The following is a 16,162-nucleotide window of genomic DNA, read 5'->3' as shown; positions in this document are numbered from 1 at the left end:
AAATTATGGCAGTTGAGGAAACCTGATCTAGCCAACGCCCCCTTGCCTTTAGCTTTCAAGCTGCGATTATTTCTAGGCTTAAGCCAAGCTAACTTTGGGAGACATTTACAGTTTAAATGATAATAATCCTTCCCCAAAACTCAACTGCCTTTGTAAATCTAATGAGAGACCACCAGGCTAGGAGACTAGAGGAGCCTGAATTCTGCTAAGGCATAGACATAAATGATTGTCAGCCATTATTCTGGAGGTCACAATTACTTCTGCAGATAACATCACTACTGAAGAACCTAAGCTTGGTCTTTTTTTTTTTTCTTTTTGAGACAGGGTCTTGCTCTGTTGCCTAGGCTGGAATGCAGTGGCATGATCATAGCTCACTGTAGCCTCGACCTTGGCTAATTTTTTTAGTTTTTTGTAGAGATGGGGTCTCACTATGTTGCCCAGGATGGTCTCAAACTCCTGGGCTCAATGATCCTCCTGCTGCTACTTCCCAAAGCGCTGAGATTACAGGCATGCACTACCGTGCCCAGCCAGATTGGCCTTTTTGAGATCTCTTTTCAAGTTTTTTGCATGTCTGACAACTGATGGCTCCACATGGACATGACAACTGCTCCTGTGGCCTCACCTAGAAGCAACTCAGCATAAGAGGACAGCTCCAACCCAACCAATCAGCACTCCCCATACCGTAGGCCCCAGCACACTAAACTATCTTTGAAAAATCCCTAACCTCAGAGTGAGGCCAGCCTCGTGTCAATTAAACTTTCTTTACTGTAATGCCATGGTCTCCACAAATTGATTTTGTTTGCACAGTGGGCAGAAAGAACCCATTGGGCAGTTGTATTTTTAACAAGAAAAAGCTTAAAATGAAAAACATAAAATAAGAAAACTTATAAATAGAAAAGAGCTTATAGAATAAGGATACAAATAAAGAAAATACTTTTGTACAGCTGTACAATGTGCTTGTGTTTTAAACCCAAGTGTCAATACAAAAGAGTCAAAAAGTTAAAAAAAAATTAAAGGTATTTTTAAAAAAATTAAAAGTTTATCAAGTAAAGCATTACAGTAAGCTAAGGTTAATTTATTGAAGAAATTTTTTTTGTAAGTTTAGTGTTACCTAAATGTACAGTATTTATAAAGTCTATGGTAGTGTATGGTAATGTCCCCTGCCTTAACATTCACTCACCACTCACTCATTGACTCATCAGAACAACTTCCAGTCCTTCAAGCTCCATTCATGGTAAGTGCCCTATACAGGTGTACCATTTTTTATCTTTTATACCATATTTTTATTGTATCTTTTCTATGCTTAGATACATTTAGATACACAAATATTTACCATTATATTACAATTGCCTACAGTATTCAGTACAGTAATGTTGTAGTGCAGAAAACAACTAACCCAGAAAATATGGCACTTGGGCATGGTGCTTTTGAAAATTGAAAGGCCTTAGAAATAAACCTCAGGATCAAGGTCCCTCTAACCTTGTCTTGTTTCTCCCTGACCCAGTGCCGGGAGAGACTCTCTGTCATTTCCTTATCTGACCAAAAAAGCATCTTACCAAAAAAACCACAATTGCCTTCTATCCCCTTTCTGAAATCTCATTATCTATCCCAGAAAAGAAGACTGAGAAATGCAACTACACCTGGATGGACTTTTCTGTCTCCTTGATTCATACACTCCCCCCAGTAATCATTTAGTACCCTTTAAAAGAATTGTCTACACTCCCCATCTCCTCCATCCCCTGTGAAAAAGGGTATATAAATTACTGTACTCCATTACGGGGTTGGGGTAATCACTCCATAACTTCCCCTCCCCCATGCACATTAATAATATATATATTTTTTGAGATGGAATATGGCTCTGTCGCCCAGGCTGGAGTGCAGTGCCACAGTCTTGACTCACTGCAACCTCCAACTCCTAGTTTCAAGCAATTCTTCTGCCTCGGCCTCCCAAGTAGCTGGGAATACAGGTGCACACCACCACACCTGGCTAATTTTTGTATTTTTAGTAGAGACAGGGTTTCACCACGTTGGCCAGGCTGGTCTCAAACTCCTGATCTCAGGTGATCCACTCACCTCAGCCTCCCAAAGCACTGGGATTACAGTCATGAGCCACCGCACCGAGCCACATTAGTAAATTTGTATGCCTTTTCCCCTATGAATCTGCCTTTTGTCAGCTGCATTTCAGCGAACCTCCAAAGGCCAAGAAGTTTTCCCTTTTGCCTGCCCATACAGTTTCACACTGTACAGCATTGCAGCCTACCACATGGACTAGGTATGTAGTAAACTATATGATCTAAGTTTGCGTAAGCACACTTTATGACATCCACACAACGATAAAATCACCTAACAAATTTCTCAGACGATATCTCCCCAGACTCCTGCCCCACTGTTAAGCGACCCATGACTATATTTACTGAAAAGCCACTAAGTGCCAGGCACTGCTCTAGATGTTGGAGATAAAATGATGAAGATAAATAAAGTCTCTGTTCTAATGGAACTTACATTCTATTCATACAAGACAGAAACAGACAATAAGCAAGAGAAACAAAATACAGCAATAACAATATATGTCTTGAAAAATCAAATGAGATGATTATGATAGCGACTGAGGGTGAGAGGCCTACTTTAGATGGTTTGTTATAGAAAGGCTTCTCTGAGCAGTGACATATGAATGAAAACCTGTATAAGAAGTAATCAACCATGCTAGACCTGTCCAAGAAGACAGAAAACATTCAGAGGCCCTGAGGCAAGAACAAGTTTGAAGAACTTCAAAGGAACAGAAGAAAAGCTAAAGTGGATAGAGAGTGTTAAGCTAAGGCTGGGCATGGTAGCTCACACCTGTAATCCCAGCACTTTGGGAGGCCGAGGAGGGTGGATTACCTGAGGTCAGGAGACCAGCCTGGCCAACAAGGTGAAACCCCGTCTGTACTAAAAATACAAAAATTAGCCAGACATGGTGGCACGCACCTGTAATCCCAGCTACCCAGGAGGCTGAGGCAGGAGAATTGCTGGAACACAGGAGGCAGAGGCTGCAGTGGGCCGAGATCATGCCACTGCACTCCAGCCTGGGCAACAGAGCAAGACTCCATCTCAAAAAAAAAAAGAAAAACAGAAAGATAAATTGAAGCAGATCACGAAGTCATAGTAAAGTCATAATAAAAAATTTAGATATTTTTCTTTTTCTCTTTTCTTTTTTTTTTTTTTTTGAGATGGAGTCTCGCTCTGTCGCCCAAGCTGGGGTGCAGTGGCGCAATCTCAGCTCACTGCAACCTTCGCCTCCCAGGTTCAAGCAATTCTCCCACCTCAGCCTCCCAAAGTATTGAAATTACAGGCATGAGCCACTGCACCAGGCCAGCGTAGGAATTTTAATTTCCCAAAGCCAGATGACTGAGATCTTATTAAATAAAGATGAAGAAAAAATGTTATCTTTTGTTCATTTGCCTCTTGAAGAAATACAATACAAAATGGTACAATAACTTACACAGAAAAATCTTAAAATGCTTTTAGGTTGTAGAATATCATGTATAAAATGATTCCATTTATATAAAGTATACAGATGTGTATTTGTGCATAAAGAGTTGTTAGGAAAGCTATTCTCCAAAACACAGATAAGTAGGATTTCAGGTGTGCCTTTCCTTCCTTCTACTGTATAGACCTTTCACTATAGTTTGACTCTTCTTTTAAAAATTTAGAGTAATACTGCAATAGTCCTTTCCAAAGACTTCCAAATACTGCAATAGTCCTTTCCAAAGAGTAGGCCTTCATTAGTACAGTGGTAGAAAAATAATTAAGAGTACAATGTCATCTCTTCAAGAACAGTAAAACAATTTTTAAAGCTGTAAAAGAGTAACCAGTGTCATCAAATACTGTAGAGACAGTGCTAAGATTAAGAGCGAAAAAATCACCCATTGGGTTTAGCAACAAAGCTATCACTGGAGACCTCTGCTGGAATTTTCAGTGAAATGTGGAGGTAAAAAAGAGTGCTGTCGAGTAAATGCAAGATGGAGTAACAGAGACAGGGATTTCAATATACAAATGTATATTGAGGAAGACAGGTTAGGATGATATTTTCAAAAAAAAAAAAAAACAGAATTAGGAGAGACATTTTTCAAAGTAGGAGAGATGAACATGTTAATACATTAATGAAAAAGTCAGTCCATCCTAAAATTCATATGTAAATTCAAAGGATCCAGAATAGCCAAAACTATCTTGAAAAAGAACAAAGAAAGTTAGAGGATTTACATTTCCCAATTTCAGAACTTACTACAAAGCTACAGTAATTGAGACAGTATAGTACTGGCGTAAGTACAGACAAATAAGTCAATGGAATAGAACTGACAGTCCAAATACAAATCTTCACATTTATGGTTAGTTAACTGCCAACAAGAATGCCAAAACAATTCAACGGAGAAAGAAGTCTTTCCAACAGATGATGCTCGGATAACTGGATATCCACATGCAAAAGAATAAAGGTGGACCCTTACCTCATTTGATATCAAAAAAAAAAACTAGCCAGGTGCAGTGGCTTACACGTATAATCCCAGTACTTTGGGAGACTGAGACAGAAGGATCATTTCAGCCCAGGAGTTGGAGAACAGTGTGAGCAACATGGCAAGACCCCATCCTCTACAAATAAAAAAATGAGCCACATGGTGGCACAAGCCTGTAGTCCTAGCTACTCAGGAGGCTGAGGTGGTAGGATCACCTGGCCTGGGAGGTTGAGGCTGCTATAAGCTATGACTGTGCCACTGCACTCCAGGATGGACAACAGAGAAAGATCTTGTCTCAAAATGAACAAACAAAAAAAAACCATGACCAACAACAAAAATGGATCAGACCTACCCAACATAGCTAAAATAAACAACTCATAGAAGTAAACATAGATATGAAACTTTGTGACTTTAGATTAAGCAATGATTTCTCAGATACGACACCAAAAGCATAAGCAGCAGCAGAAGAACAGATAAACTGGACATCATCAGAATTAAAGATGGCCAGGTGTCATGGCTCACACTTGTAATCCCAGCACTTTGGAAGGCCAAAGCGGGAGTATCACTTGAGTCCAGGAGTTCAAGACTAGCCTGGGCAACACAGTGGGACCCTAACTCTACAAAAAAAAAAAAAAAAAAATACAAAAATTAGCTAGTGTGGTGGCACATGCCTGCAATCCCAACTACTCAGAAGACAGAGGCAGGAGGATTGCTTAAGCCTGGGAGGTCGAGGCTGCAGTAAGCTGTGATAGCACACTGTACTCCAGCCTGGGTGACAGAGTGAGATTTGGTCGTAGGGGGGAAAAAAAAAGAATAAAAAGCAACAGACTATCTAAAAATGTCTGTATAAAATGATTACAACTGTTTGTTATACTGCATAATAATAACAATAATATTCTTAAATAAGAAAAATCTGTAGTGAGGAAGAAGTTAAATACAGAGAGGAGAGAAAGCAGATAGAGGAGAAAATCTATAGACTGAGATCCCCGAAAAGTTTGTGAGCAAATGGAATCCAGAACACAGGATTACCTCTTCTACTATGACAGGGAAAGGTAAAAGCAAGTATAAAGAGGAAAATAGATATATTAAAACAGGTGGGAGAACAAGGAGTTGAGAGTGTTCCCACCAAATGAACTATTGTCTCTGGTAAGCATGGCATCTCTTATGAGTGATGGAGGAAAGAAGAGGATTGAGAGACAAGAGATAGCTGCCAGAACGACAGATCACATTTTTATCCAGTGTATTTTCACCCAGCTGTGCCATAACAATACTAAGATAAAATACAAGAAATAAGTAGACAATCTTATCATGGGGCCTCAATGGAACAAAACTCCAAGAAATAGAGAATCAACTTTTACAATAATTTTAACATTGTCATGTGAATAGAAAAAAATTAATTATGAATACCTGGAAATATTTTCCTTGAATATAATTCCATTTATATGATCCCATGTAACATGTAAACTTAACTTCTGCAAGTAAATTCCATTTTTAAAATAATCCTGGGCCGAATGCAGTGGCTCACAGTTATAATCACAGCACTTTGGGAGGCCGAGTAAGGTGGATTGCTTGAGCTCAGGAGTTTGAGACCAGCCTGGCCAACATGGTGAAACCCCATCTCTACCAGAAATACAAAAAGTTAGCCAGTGTGGTGGCGCATGCCTATGGTCCCAGCTACTCAGGAGGCTGAGGTGAGGTGGGAGGATTTTGAGTCTTGGAGCTGGAGGTTGCAGTGAGCCAAAATCATGCCACTGCACTCCAGCCTGGATGACAGAGCAGTACCCCATTAAAAAAAAAAAAAAAAGAAGATAATCCTTTACAATTAAATAAATGAGAAGGAAACAATTGATTGGGGTGGCCATTTCTTTGTCTGTATTTCTCTATAAACAGTAAAAGAAATTCAATCCCTAATCTAAATCACTTGTACACTGTTCTAGTTTTGATCGGGATTACCTATTTGAAAATCTAATCCTTCCAACTGGCATGGTCTAGATTAGTTAAAAATAAATTAAATTACATTAAAAAAAGAAAATCTAATCATACAATTGCCACTTTTGGAGTGGCATATTTAAGAACAACTCTACATCTTTCTACAAATTATCACCATCAAGAAAACTGCTTGCAACAGAAGCAAGAATTGACTGCTTGTCTGCTACAACACAGGAAGCAAAAGATCGCACACAGTTCCACAGGCTCTGGATGACTAAACAAAAAACCTCTGTTGTTACTATAAACTCAATCAGGTTTTACACAAACTGTGAAAACATACATATTTGCTATTAGTATATTCTGTAAAACTTACAAGGCTGTGTAAACAAGAATTCCAAACAGCCTTCTGCCTCACTCACCTATAATTGGAATTAGAAGGGCCATTCATATTCTATTCACAAGGAGAATAATATGCCTCATTGTCGGGCTTGAAGATTATTATAATGTTCAGTACTGCCATCAAGGAGTTTACAAGCTTGCTGTACAGATTAAGAATGTACTAGAGATACGTTTAGTTAATTGTGGCAGATGTAAAATGATTAACGCCCAGAAGAATTACATGAGCAAGGCTCAGGAGTTTTAGAAAAGGGAAAAATCAAGACTGTCTAAAGTATTCAAGGAAAGTAAAAGAAAAAATTTCCAAATAATTCTTCCCACTGATACTACTCACTATCTTAGGGAGTTTCTTTATGTCTTTTCAGGGTGTTTAGATTTATTTTTATTTTTATTTATTTATTTATTTTTTGAGACAGAGTCTCACTCTGTCGCCCATGCTAGAGTGCAGTGGCATGATCTCAGCTCACGGGTTCTGCCTTCCAGGTTCAAGCGATTCTCCTGCCTCAGCCTCCCAAGTAGCTGGGATTACAGAGGTGCACCACCACGCCCGGCTAATTTTCGTATTTTTAGTAGAGACGGGGTTTCGCCATGTTGGTCAGGCTTGTCTTGAACTTCTGACCTCAAGTGATCCACCCACCTTGACCTCCCAAAGTGCTGGGGGATTACAGGCATAAGCCACCGCACCCAGCCCATTTAGATTTAGATACAATTTTTCTTTTGTTCCTTTTATAATTCTAAAGCTACTCTATTAGATTTGGACTATTAAAATGTACCATATAGCCAGGCGAGGTGGCTCACACCTGTTATCTCAGCACTTTGAGAGGCTGAGGCAGGTGGATCATCTGAAGTCAGGAGTTCAAGATCAGCCTCGTCAACATGGTGAAACCTCGTCTCTACTAAAAATACAAAAATTAGCCAGGCGTGGCGGTGGGCGCCTTAATCCCAGCTACTCGAGTGGCTGAGACAGGAGAATTGCTTCAACCCAGGAGGTGGAGGTGGCAGTGAGTGGAGATTGCGCCACTGCACTCCAGCCTGGGTGACAGAGTGAGACTCCGTCAAAAAAAAAAAAAAGTACCATATATAAGCTCAATAAATATCATATTTGATATATTCCAGAATGATTTACTTAGAAAAGAATAAATTTGCTTTTAAATATTAGATGGGAGTGGTGCTGGTATCTTTCTAGGAGAATCTGAGACTACATTTACATGTTTGCAAGAGAAATATATACATTTAAGCTATTCAAAAATCTAAAATCCAATAATTAGATGGTAGTTTTTTTTAATCATCTACTAAACATTGCTAAAGACTGCCAAATAACACTTAAATGTGTTTTGACTAGCAGTGGTTTTAAAATGCAAAGTCATTACAAGTCTCTTCCAGACAGTGTGTAACAGCAAAGAACATATGATTTCTCTAATGACTCCTTTTACAAGGAATATCTTGAGTAGCCCAGGTAACTTACTAATTCAGTTTCTAACCCTCTCTCCAAAAGCAATACAAATCAAGAAAGAGGGTTAAACACTTGTGGGTAATGACTAAACAAATCATATTTAACTATTCCTTTTTCCAGTTCCCAGTGTCATTGTCCTAAATCTTTACTATATTCCTTGTGTCCTGACTGTATCCTCATTTTTAACATGGACCTTGCTTACCATCCCTACACCATTTAAGCATATTCCTATTTTAGAAACTGTTCCCCTCCATTCCACATTCCATGTCCTCTTTGCCCTTTCTACAATGAAACATCTTGAACAACCTCCATTCACTTCATATACTTCCTGCCTCCTCTTTACTCTTCAAGCCATTCCAACCTGCATTCCATACCTACCACTCCATGGAAACTGCTCTCCCTGGGAACATCAATGATGTTCATGCATCAATGATGTTCAAGCAATCCAATGGATATGCTTTAGATCTCATCTATTTAATCCTTTCAGCAGTATTCAAGCCAATTTACTACTTCCACCTTGCCATCCATAACTGCCACATTCTTCTAGTTTTTCTCTTACATCTCTGGCATCCCTTTTCACTCTCCTGTGTGAGCTTTTTTCCTCTGCCAATCCCTTAAATTGTGATTGTGGTAGTTTAAAATTTGTCCACAAATTCTTTTCAAAAGATAAAGCCTAATTTCCCTCCTCATGTTTGAAATTCCCATCCCCAGGAGCATGAATGGAATTTAATGGCTTGTTTCTAATGAACAGAATAAGGCAGAAATGGTGGTCTCTGACTAGGTCATAAAAGGGATTGAGGCTTCCTCTTTGCTCTCACTTGGATCACAGCCAGCTGCTCTGTCATGATGACACTTCAGCAGCTCAATGGAGAGGCTACCTGGTGAGGAATGAGGCCACCTTCCAACAGCCAGCAAGGAACTGAGGCTCTCTGACAACAGCCATGTGAGTCATGTGGTAGCTGATCCTCCTGCTCCAGTCAAGCCTTTCAGATGACTGCAGCACTGGCTAATATATTGACTACAACTTCATAAGAGACCCTAAGCCAGAACTCAAAGTTCTGACCCACGGAAACTATGAGGTAACAAACTGTTGTTTTAAATTGCTACGTTTTGGAGTAATCTGTCAACGCAATAGATAACTAAATCCAGTGGTATTTTCCAGAGTCCTATCCAAAGATCTCTGTTCTACTCACTCTCTCAACTCTCCATATGTGAAAAACTAATATTTACCTGCAGCCCAGATTTATTTTATGTTTTACTGACTGATAAGAGGATATGCAGCCCAGATTTTTGTCCTAAGCTCCAGACTATAACACATCTTTATGTCAATTTCAACACGCCCCAAAGCAACCACTTCTCTCCCTCAATCTGTTCTTCCTATCTTCCTTTTTATCATTCAACCAGCTCAAGCTGAAAACCTGGATGTCTTCAGACTCTTCCCTTCACTCACATCCAGTCACTAAATCCCAACAAAAGTGACCTTCTGATTACTTCTCTGCAACCATATTCTTTAAAAAAAAAACAAAAAAAAACAAAAAAAAACACACATTTCACCTGACCTACTGATCAATTTTAACATCATAGAGAGACAAGCTAACATCATATGCCTCTTGATTTGATAGGTTCCACCTATATTCTTACCCAAAAGAAAAAAAAATAAATTTGATTAAGCTTTCAGCTCAAATTATCAATTTATATAGGAAATACAGAGGACAAAGGAACATGTTTAAACATACCAAAATGATGCTTCCAACAAAATCCAAAATGCAGAAAATTCTACAGAGTAAATGACCTGGTGTCTTAGACAAATAAACGGCCAAGAAAAAAAGAGGGAGAACTAGAGATTAAAAGAGACTCTATAATTTTATATGCAGATCTTCTTTGGAATTCTGACTCAAACCAACTGGTAAGGAAGAAATGTTTGCGACATTCTAGGAAATTGAACAGACTGGATATTTGATATTAATAAATACTACTATTTAGCTGTAATAAAAGTGTTTTGATAACATTCTTTTGAAAATAGAGGGACCTTAACTTACTTTCTTTTTTTTTTTTTTTTTGAGACGGAGTCTCGCTTTGTCGCCCAGGCTGGAGTGCAGTGGGACCATCTTGGCTCACTGCAAACTCCACTTCCTGGTTCAAGTGATTCTCCTTGAAGGGAGAGGCTGAATTCTCGGCCTCCCAAGTAGCTGGGATTACTGGCAATGGCCACTGCCCCCGGCAAGTTTTTGTATTTTTAGCAGAGATAGTGTTGGCCAGGCTAGTCTTGAATTCCTGACCTCCCGTGATCTCCCCGCCTCGGCCTCCCAAAGTGCTGGGATTACAGGCATGAGCCACCATGCCTGGCCACATACTGAAATATTCACAAAGAAATAATAGTCTGGGATCTGCTCTAAAAATAATTCAATAGAGGAGGAAGGAGTTAATGGGAGTACTAATAAAAGAAGACTGGCCATATGCTGATACTTGTATAAGCTGGATGAAATGAATTCATTTTACTGTCCTCTTTACTTTTATGAATGTTAAAAATTTTCTATACTAGGCTGGGCACAGGGGCTCACGTCTGTAATCCCAACATTCTGGGAGGCCGAGGCAAGCGAATGCTTGAGCCCAGAAGTTCGAGGCCAGCCTCAGCAACATGGTGAAACCCCGTCTCTACCAAAAATACAAAATTAACCAGTCTTATCAAAATAAATGAATAAATAAATTTTTTTAATTTCTATAATAAAAGATTTTTCAATAATAATAAAAAGTGCTTACAACACTGAAATAGCTCTCCACTGCCCTAGGGATAAAGTTCAAATTCCTTAACATGGTTTGCCAAGAAAGCCTTTCATTATCTGTCCTCCTGCTTAGCTCCCCAGTTCATCTCTCACTACTACCTACCTCACAGCCCAACCTCCAGAACGGACAAGCTGCTTACTCTTGTCTCCTCCAAAAAACTTTTATTCCCTTTGTCTCAAGTACTTTTCCCTCTCTGCTCATACGGCTAATCTCTACTCATCATTCTAGTCAAAACAAACCTGCTTCTCCAAGGAAACCTTTCCTAACCCTCCAAGACTGAGTCAAGTAGTCCACCTATGTATCCCCCTGTGCTTCCTCTATCACGGCTCTTATCTGGTATGTCCCCCAACATATTATAGGTACCATGAGAGCATGAACAATTCCCATCTTATTTGCCACTTTAATCCCACTTCCTAACAAAGTGCCAGGCACACAATAGGTACTCAGTAACCTTTCATAAATTAACAAAAGGCACAAACTCCTCTAACTTTCTAAACTTCTAATTCCTCATAGATCTATACCTCCCCCAATTTCCTTCCTTCCATATCTTCTTTTGTGATCATGAGCCACATAAACAATTGGTTGCTCAACATAGTGTTCCCAAATTTATATCGTTAGTTCTCTCTGGCCATTTCATCTAATAAAAATTCAACTAAGGTGAGGCTTGTGTAAATCTATTCAGTTAACAGCAATCACAATGATCCTAACCCAATCCTGAGATTTCCTCGAGAAGAATTCTCAGTAAGGCCAACTCTAAAGCAAGGTCACTTTAGTTTAGTTCAGGGTTTTCAGGACCACCCTAGAATATATTAATAAGCACAGAGACAGACTACAGGCCAAGCGATTTTGGAAACAAGAAACAAAGTTATGCTATTCACTGCCTTGCTTGGAAGGCAACACAACTAATTCAGATATTCTTCCTGGAAGATGTAGCTCCAAGTTATTAGCCACATGCAAATCCTTAATATGTACCTTCAAATCCTTCAGAATCCGAATGGACTGAAATAATGTCATGTGTGTAGAATTCATTGCCAATATCCAATGTGTCTCCTACCTTCCCTTTTAAGTAAATATCTATCCTTTTCCCCTCTTCACTAGACCTCCTCTAATTTGAGATTCGGTATCATTTTATTTTCACAAGATAGTACAACAATTGTCTGTTGTTTCTCTGTAAGCAAATACTTTAATATCAAGGAACTAGAAAAGAAAAAAAATCTTCTAAACAGCCGTTAGTGAGAAATATGATACTTCCTTCCTCTGGCAAGGATAATATTTTAGGGAATCTAGTCTCAAAAAGAAGGATAAGTATTGAGGGGGGAAAAAAAGTATTTTTTTAAACCCTATATTTAGCCAGTAAGAAAGGAGATATTTGTCCAAGTATTCAAAAACTAAAAGGGCAACAAAGCAGAAAAAGGATACATGAAAGGAAGAAAAACAGGAAAAAGGAAGATTCTTTCTGGGCTAGGCATTCCCAAGAACCTCAGCTGGGGGCCTCTCCAGTATGGTCCTAGATTCAGATCCACACAAATTTGGGATTTGTAAAGTAACTCAACTGCATAGTGTCACTCACTGAAATCACTCTATCTTGAATAGAGTTTATGGGATTTTCTGATTATCACATCTACTTAAACCCAATATTACTTTTCCTTTATCTAAGCCATGGCTTTCATAATTCCAGAGTTTTCGGGATATAATATTCAGTTGCCTCTCTTTCATGCCTATCTAAAGACAATCTTGAACAATGTGTTTAAGACTCATTAAGGTTTAGTCTTTTTCCCTTTAAAAACTATGTAGAGAAAGAAAGCTGATAGTTGACGGATGATGAAAGTAATACTTTTACTCTTGCAAGCTTGCCTTTAGTAACTCACAACTTACACTTTTCTCCTTCCTGTAGTGCAAGTGAAGTTTAGTAGAAAAAGTCAATAATTTGGCATCCTGATTCCATCACTTAGTGCTATGTGATGTTGAGCAAATTGCTTTAAAAGCCTGGAGCCTCAGATTTCAAAACTGTAACTGGGGACATTAAATGGAGATAATGAATAACCACCTTGCAGAGTTATTAGGAGTGAAATGAATTAAAGGACTCACCAAGCTATTATATAAGCTCCAGAGAAGAGGAACAGTGAATGTCTTTTTTACTGTCTATTCTTGCTGGCATGAAAATGCACATAACAGCTCAATGCTATTTTTTAAGTGAACAAATAAATTCAGTGTCCCCCTTCTCTCATCAACCTTAATCTTTCTTCCATAACCATGTTTTTCTTTCTGTCTTCTATTATTTTCTAAAGCTTTCTGGGCATTCTGTTTTGTCCTCTTAAGTATTTTCTTCCCACATATCGGCTATCGCCAACTATACACCATTCAGAGAAAGTACCTTTCTAAGTAAGTTATCTCCCTAATACCACCTACTCTCCCTATCGAATGCGATGAGGGTGGAGGGGATAGTCAAAACATAAGATTTGGCCGGGCGCGGTGGCTCACGCTTGTAATCCCAGCACTTTGGGAGGCCGAGGCGGGCAGATCACGAGGTCAGGAGATCGAGACCACGGTGAAACCCCGTCTCTACTAAAAACAAAAAAAATACAAAAAAATTAGCCGGGCGTGGTGGCGGGCGCCTGTAGTCCCAGCTACTCGGAGAGGCTGAGGCAGGAGAATGGCGTGAACCCGGGAGGCGGAGCTTGCAGTGAGCCGAGACTGCGCCACTGCACTCCAGCCTGGGTGACAGAGCGAGACTCCGTCTCAAACAAAACAAAACAAAACAAAACAAAACAAAACAAAAAAAACACATAAGATTCAAGGCCGGACGCGGTGGCTTGTCTGTAATCCCAGCACTTTGGGAGGCCGAGGCGGGTGGATCACCTGAGGTTAGGAGTTCAAGATCAGCCTGGCCAACATGGTGAAACCCCGTCTCTACTAAAAATACAAGAATTAGCAGGGTGTGGTGGCGCATGCCTGTGATGCCAGCTACTAGGGAGGCCAGAGGCAGGAGAATCGCTTGAACCCGAGAGGCGGAAGTTGCAGTGAGCCGAGATGATGCCACTGCACGCCAGCGAGGGCGACAGGGCGAGACTCCGTCTAAAAAAAACCATGCACACACACACACACACACACACACACACACACAAAACCACGTAAGATTCATAGCAATTCATCTACTTGTCCACGGCCACCAACTCATGTTAACAACAGTGAAGCCCTGAACCCAGAATATAACTGTAAGGGGACACTGCACTATCACTTGTCTCTTCGCTGACAAGAGTCTCGCGTGTAGGAAATCCTCGGCTCTCAAAAGTTAAGGCGTCGTTTGAGCTCGCCTCCCGCTAAATAGAAGGGTGCGTCCCTTGAATGAGACACAAAACCTGAACCGACTGGAGGGATTTCGGACCCCCTGGTGTTGCCCAAGAGCTGGTCCCTTTTGGACCTGTCCCGGCTCCTCTGGCCACTCCTCCGAGGAAGCAGAGCTCTTCAATCTCTGGAGGGAAGCTAAGGGGTGCGGCCGGCTACGGGGCCTTGGTGGGACAGTGTAAAGTCCATGACAACATATGAAGACAGCATGAACCGCACGACTGGACCTTTTAAGCCATGACTACGATCACCCTTACCCGCTCACAACCATGCCGGACCCCACTACCGCTTAACAGCGGACCCTAAAAAAGAAACTTGGCTCACCCCCAACCCATAAATCAGGCAGCTAGTTTCTATTTATTGGCTGCGCCCCTCTCTCCCTCACCCTCATTGGCTATCCGAGACGTAAAACCCTCCCCAACAAGGGAACCCTCTCGTACGGCGGCACCCCCAGACTAGCAACCTCAACTCAGCCACCTAAAACCCCGGTCCCCCACCTCCACCCAGGAAACGCGGCCCCGAGGCGCCTGGAGCTGTGCCCTCCAAGGACTCACCGTGTAGTAGGAGAGCAGTCCTGCATTGTAGTCCAGCACGAACCAACGGTACTGCCAGCCCTTCATCACGTTAGTCCATTTGCTCAGCGGCCCTTCCATGATGGACGCCATCTTGGGAGCCGCCAATGACAACAAACGGCCTGACGTCACTCGCCTATATGGCAATCAGCATGCGGGGGGCGGGGCCGCGGGGGGCGGGGCGGGTCCTGGGCGGGTCCTGGGCGGGTCCTGGGCGGCGCCGGCAGATGCTCCAGCGATCAAGTCAAACACGCTTTCTTAGGGCGCCTATTGTGTGTAGGACTCCATGCCAGGGATGCGAGAATGCAAACTTGAATACTGCTATTAAGATTATTTATAATCTGTCATGGGATTAGAGTAAAGAAAAAAGATTATGAACATATTAATAAATAATTTTACTGGCCATGATACCTTCCACTTCCAAAAGATTTCATATCTGATATTCATTTATGCATTCATTCCACAAATCCATTCATTTAATAAATATTCGCTGTTTTGTACTAGGCATTCTTCTAGGCACTGGGGTACAACAGAGCCTTCATGACAGGTGAGGGGAATGGTAAAAAAAATAGTAAATTATATCGTACATTTAAAAAATCATAAATGCTATGGAGAAAAACATAAGCAAGGAAGGAGAGAGCGCTGGGACTGCTATTTTAAATTCCCAAACAGGGAAGGCCTGAATGAAAAGGTAACTTTTGAGGAAAGACCTGAAGAAAGTGAAGGAGGGAGCCTGGTGGAAGAGCCTTCCAAGACGAAGGAATAGCAAATGCAAAGACCAAATGTTAGGAGTGAGCGTGGCATCTTGAGGGATCAACAAGGAGGTCAGTGTGCGTGGAGCAGTGAGCCAGGGAGAAAGTGGTGGCAGATAAGGTCAAAGAAGTAGGGATAGATCACTAACAGCCTACAAGGGCAATTTAAGTATTTATTGGCCGGGCGCGGTGGGTCGCGCCTGTAATCCCAGCACTTTGGGTGGCCGAGTCAGGCAGATCACTTGAGGTCAGGCGTTCGAGACCAGCCTGGCCAACATGGTGAAACCCCATCTCTACTAAATACACAAAAATTATCCGGGCGTGGCAGCGCACCCTGTAGTCCTAGCTGAGGCACAAGAATCACTTGAACCTCGGAGCCGAGATTGCATCACTGCACTCCAGCCTGGGTGGCAGAGCCAGATTCTACCTCACAAAAAAAAA

The 16,162-nt window shown here is 41.0% G+C and overlaps 1 protein-coding gene across 6 annotated transcripts in view; it reads right to left on the bottom strand.

The window, feature by feature from the left end:
* Nucleotides 1-15,310, bottom strand: part of OSBPL9 (oxysterol binding protein like 9) — a 171,241-nt gene extending 155,931 nt beyond the window's left edge. For 4 of the 6 annotated variants that reach the window (XM_032160821.2, XM_058441860.1, XM_032160822.2 and 1 more), the window contains exon 1: nucleotides 14,952-15,081. In XM_032160821.2, the coding sequence (XP_032016712.1) occupies nucleotides 14,952-15,062 (111 nt within the window). In that variant the 5' untranslated portion in view covers nucleotides 15,063-15,081. Of the gene's footprint in view, nucleotides 1-14,951 lie in introns of all 6 variants that reach the window. The other 2 variants (XM_032160823.2, XM_032160824.2) reach the window with 1 other exon arrangement.
* Nucleotides 15,311-16,162: the final 852 nt, after the last annotated feature.

Source organism: Hylobates moloch, unplaced genomic scaffold, assembly GCF_009828535.3.
Source record: "Hylobates moloch isolate HMO894 unplaced genomic scaffold, HMol_V3 SCAFFOLD_8, whole genome shotgun sequence".
NCBI lineage: Eukaryota > Metazoa > Chordata > Mammalia > Primates > Hylobatidae > Hylobates > Hylobates moloch.
Note: the sequence above shows the minus strand (reverse complement) of the source record. Positions and strands in the feature narration are given on the sequence as shown.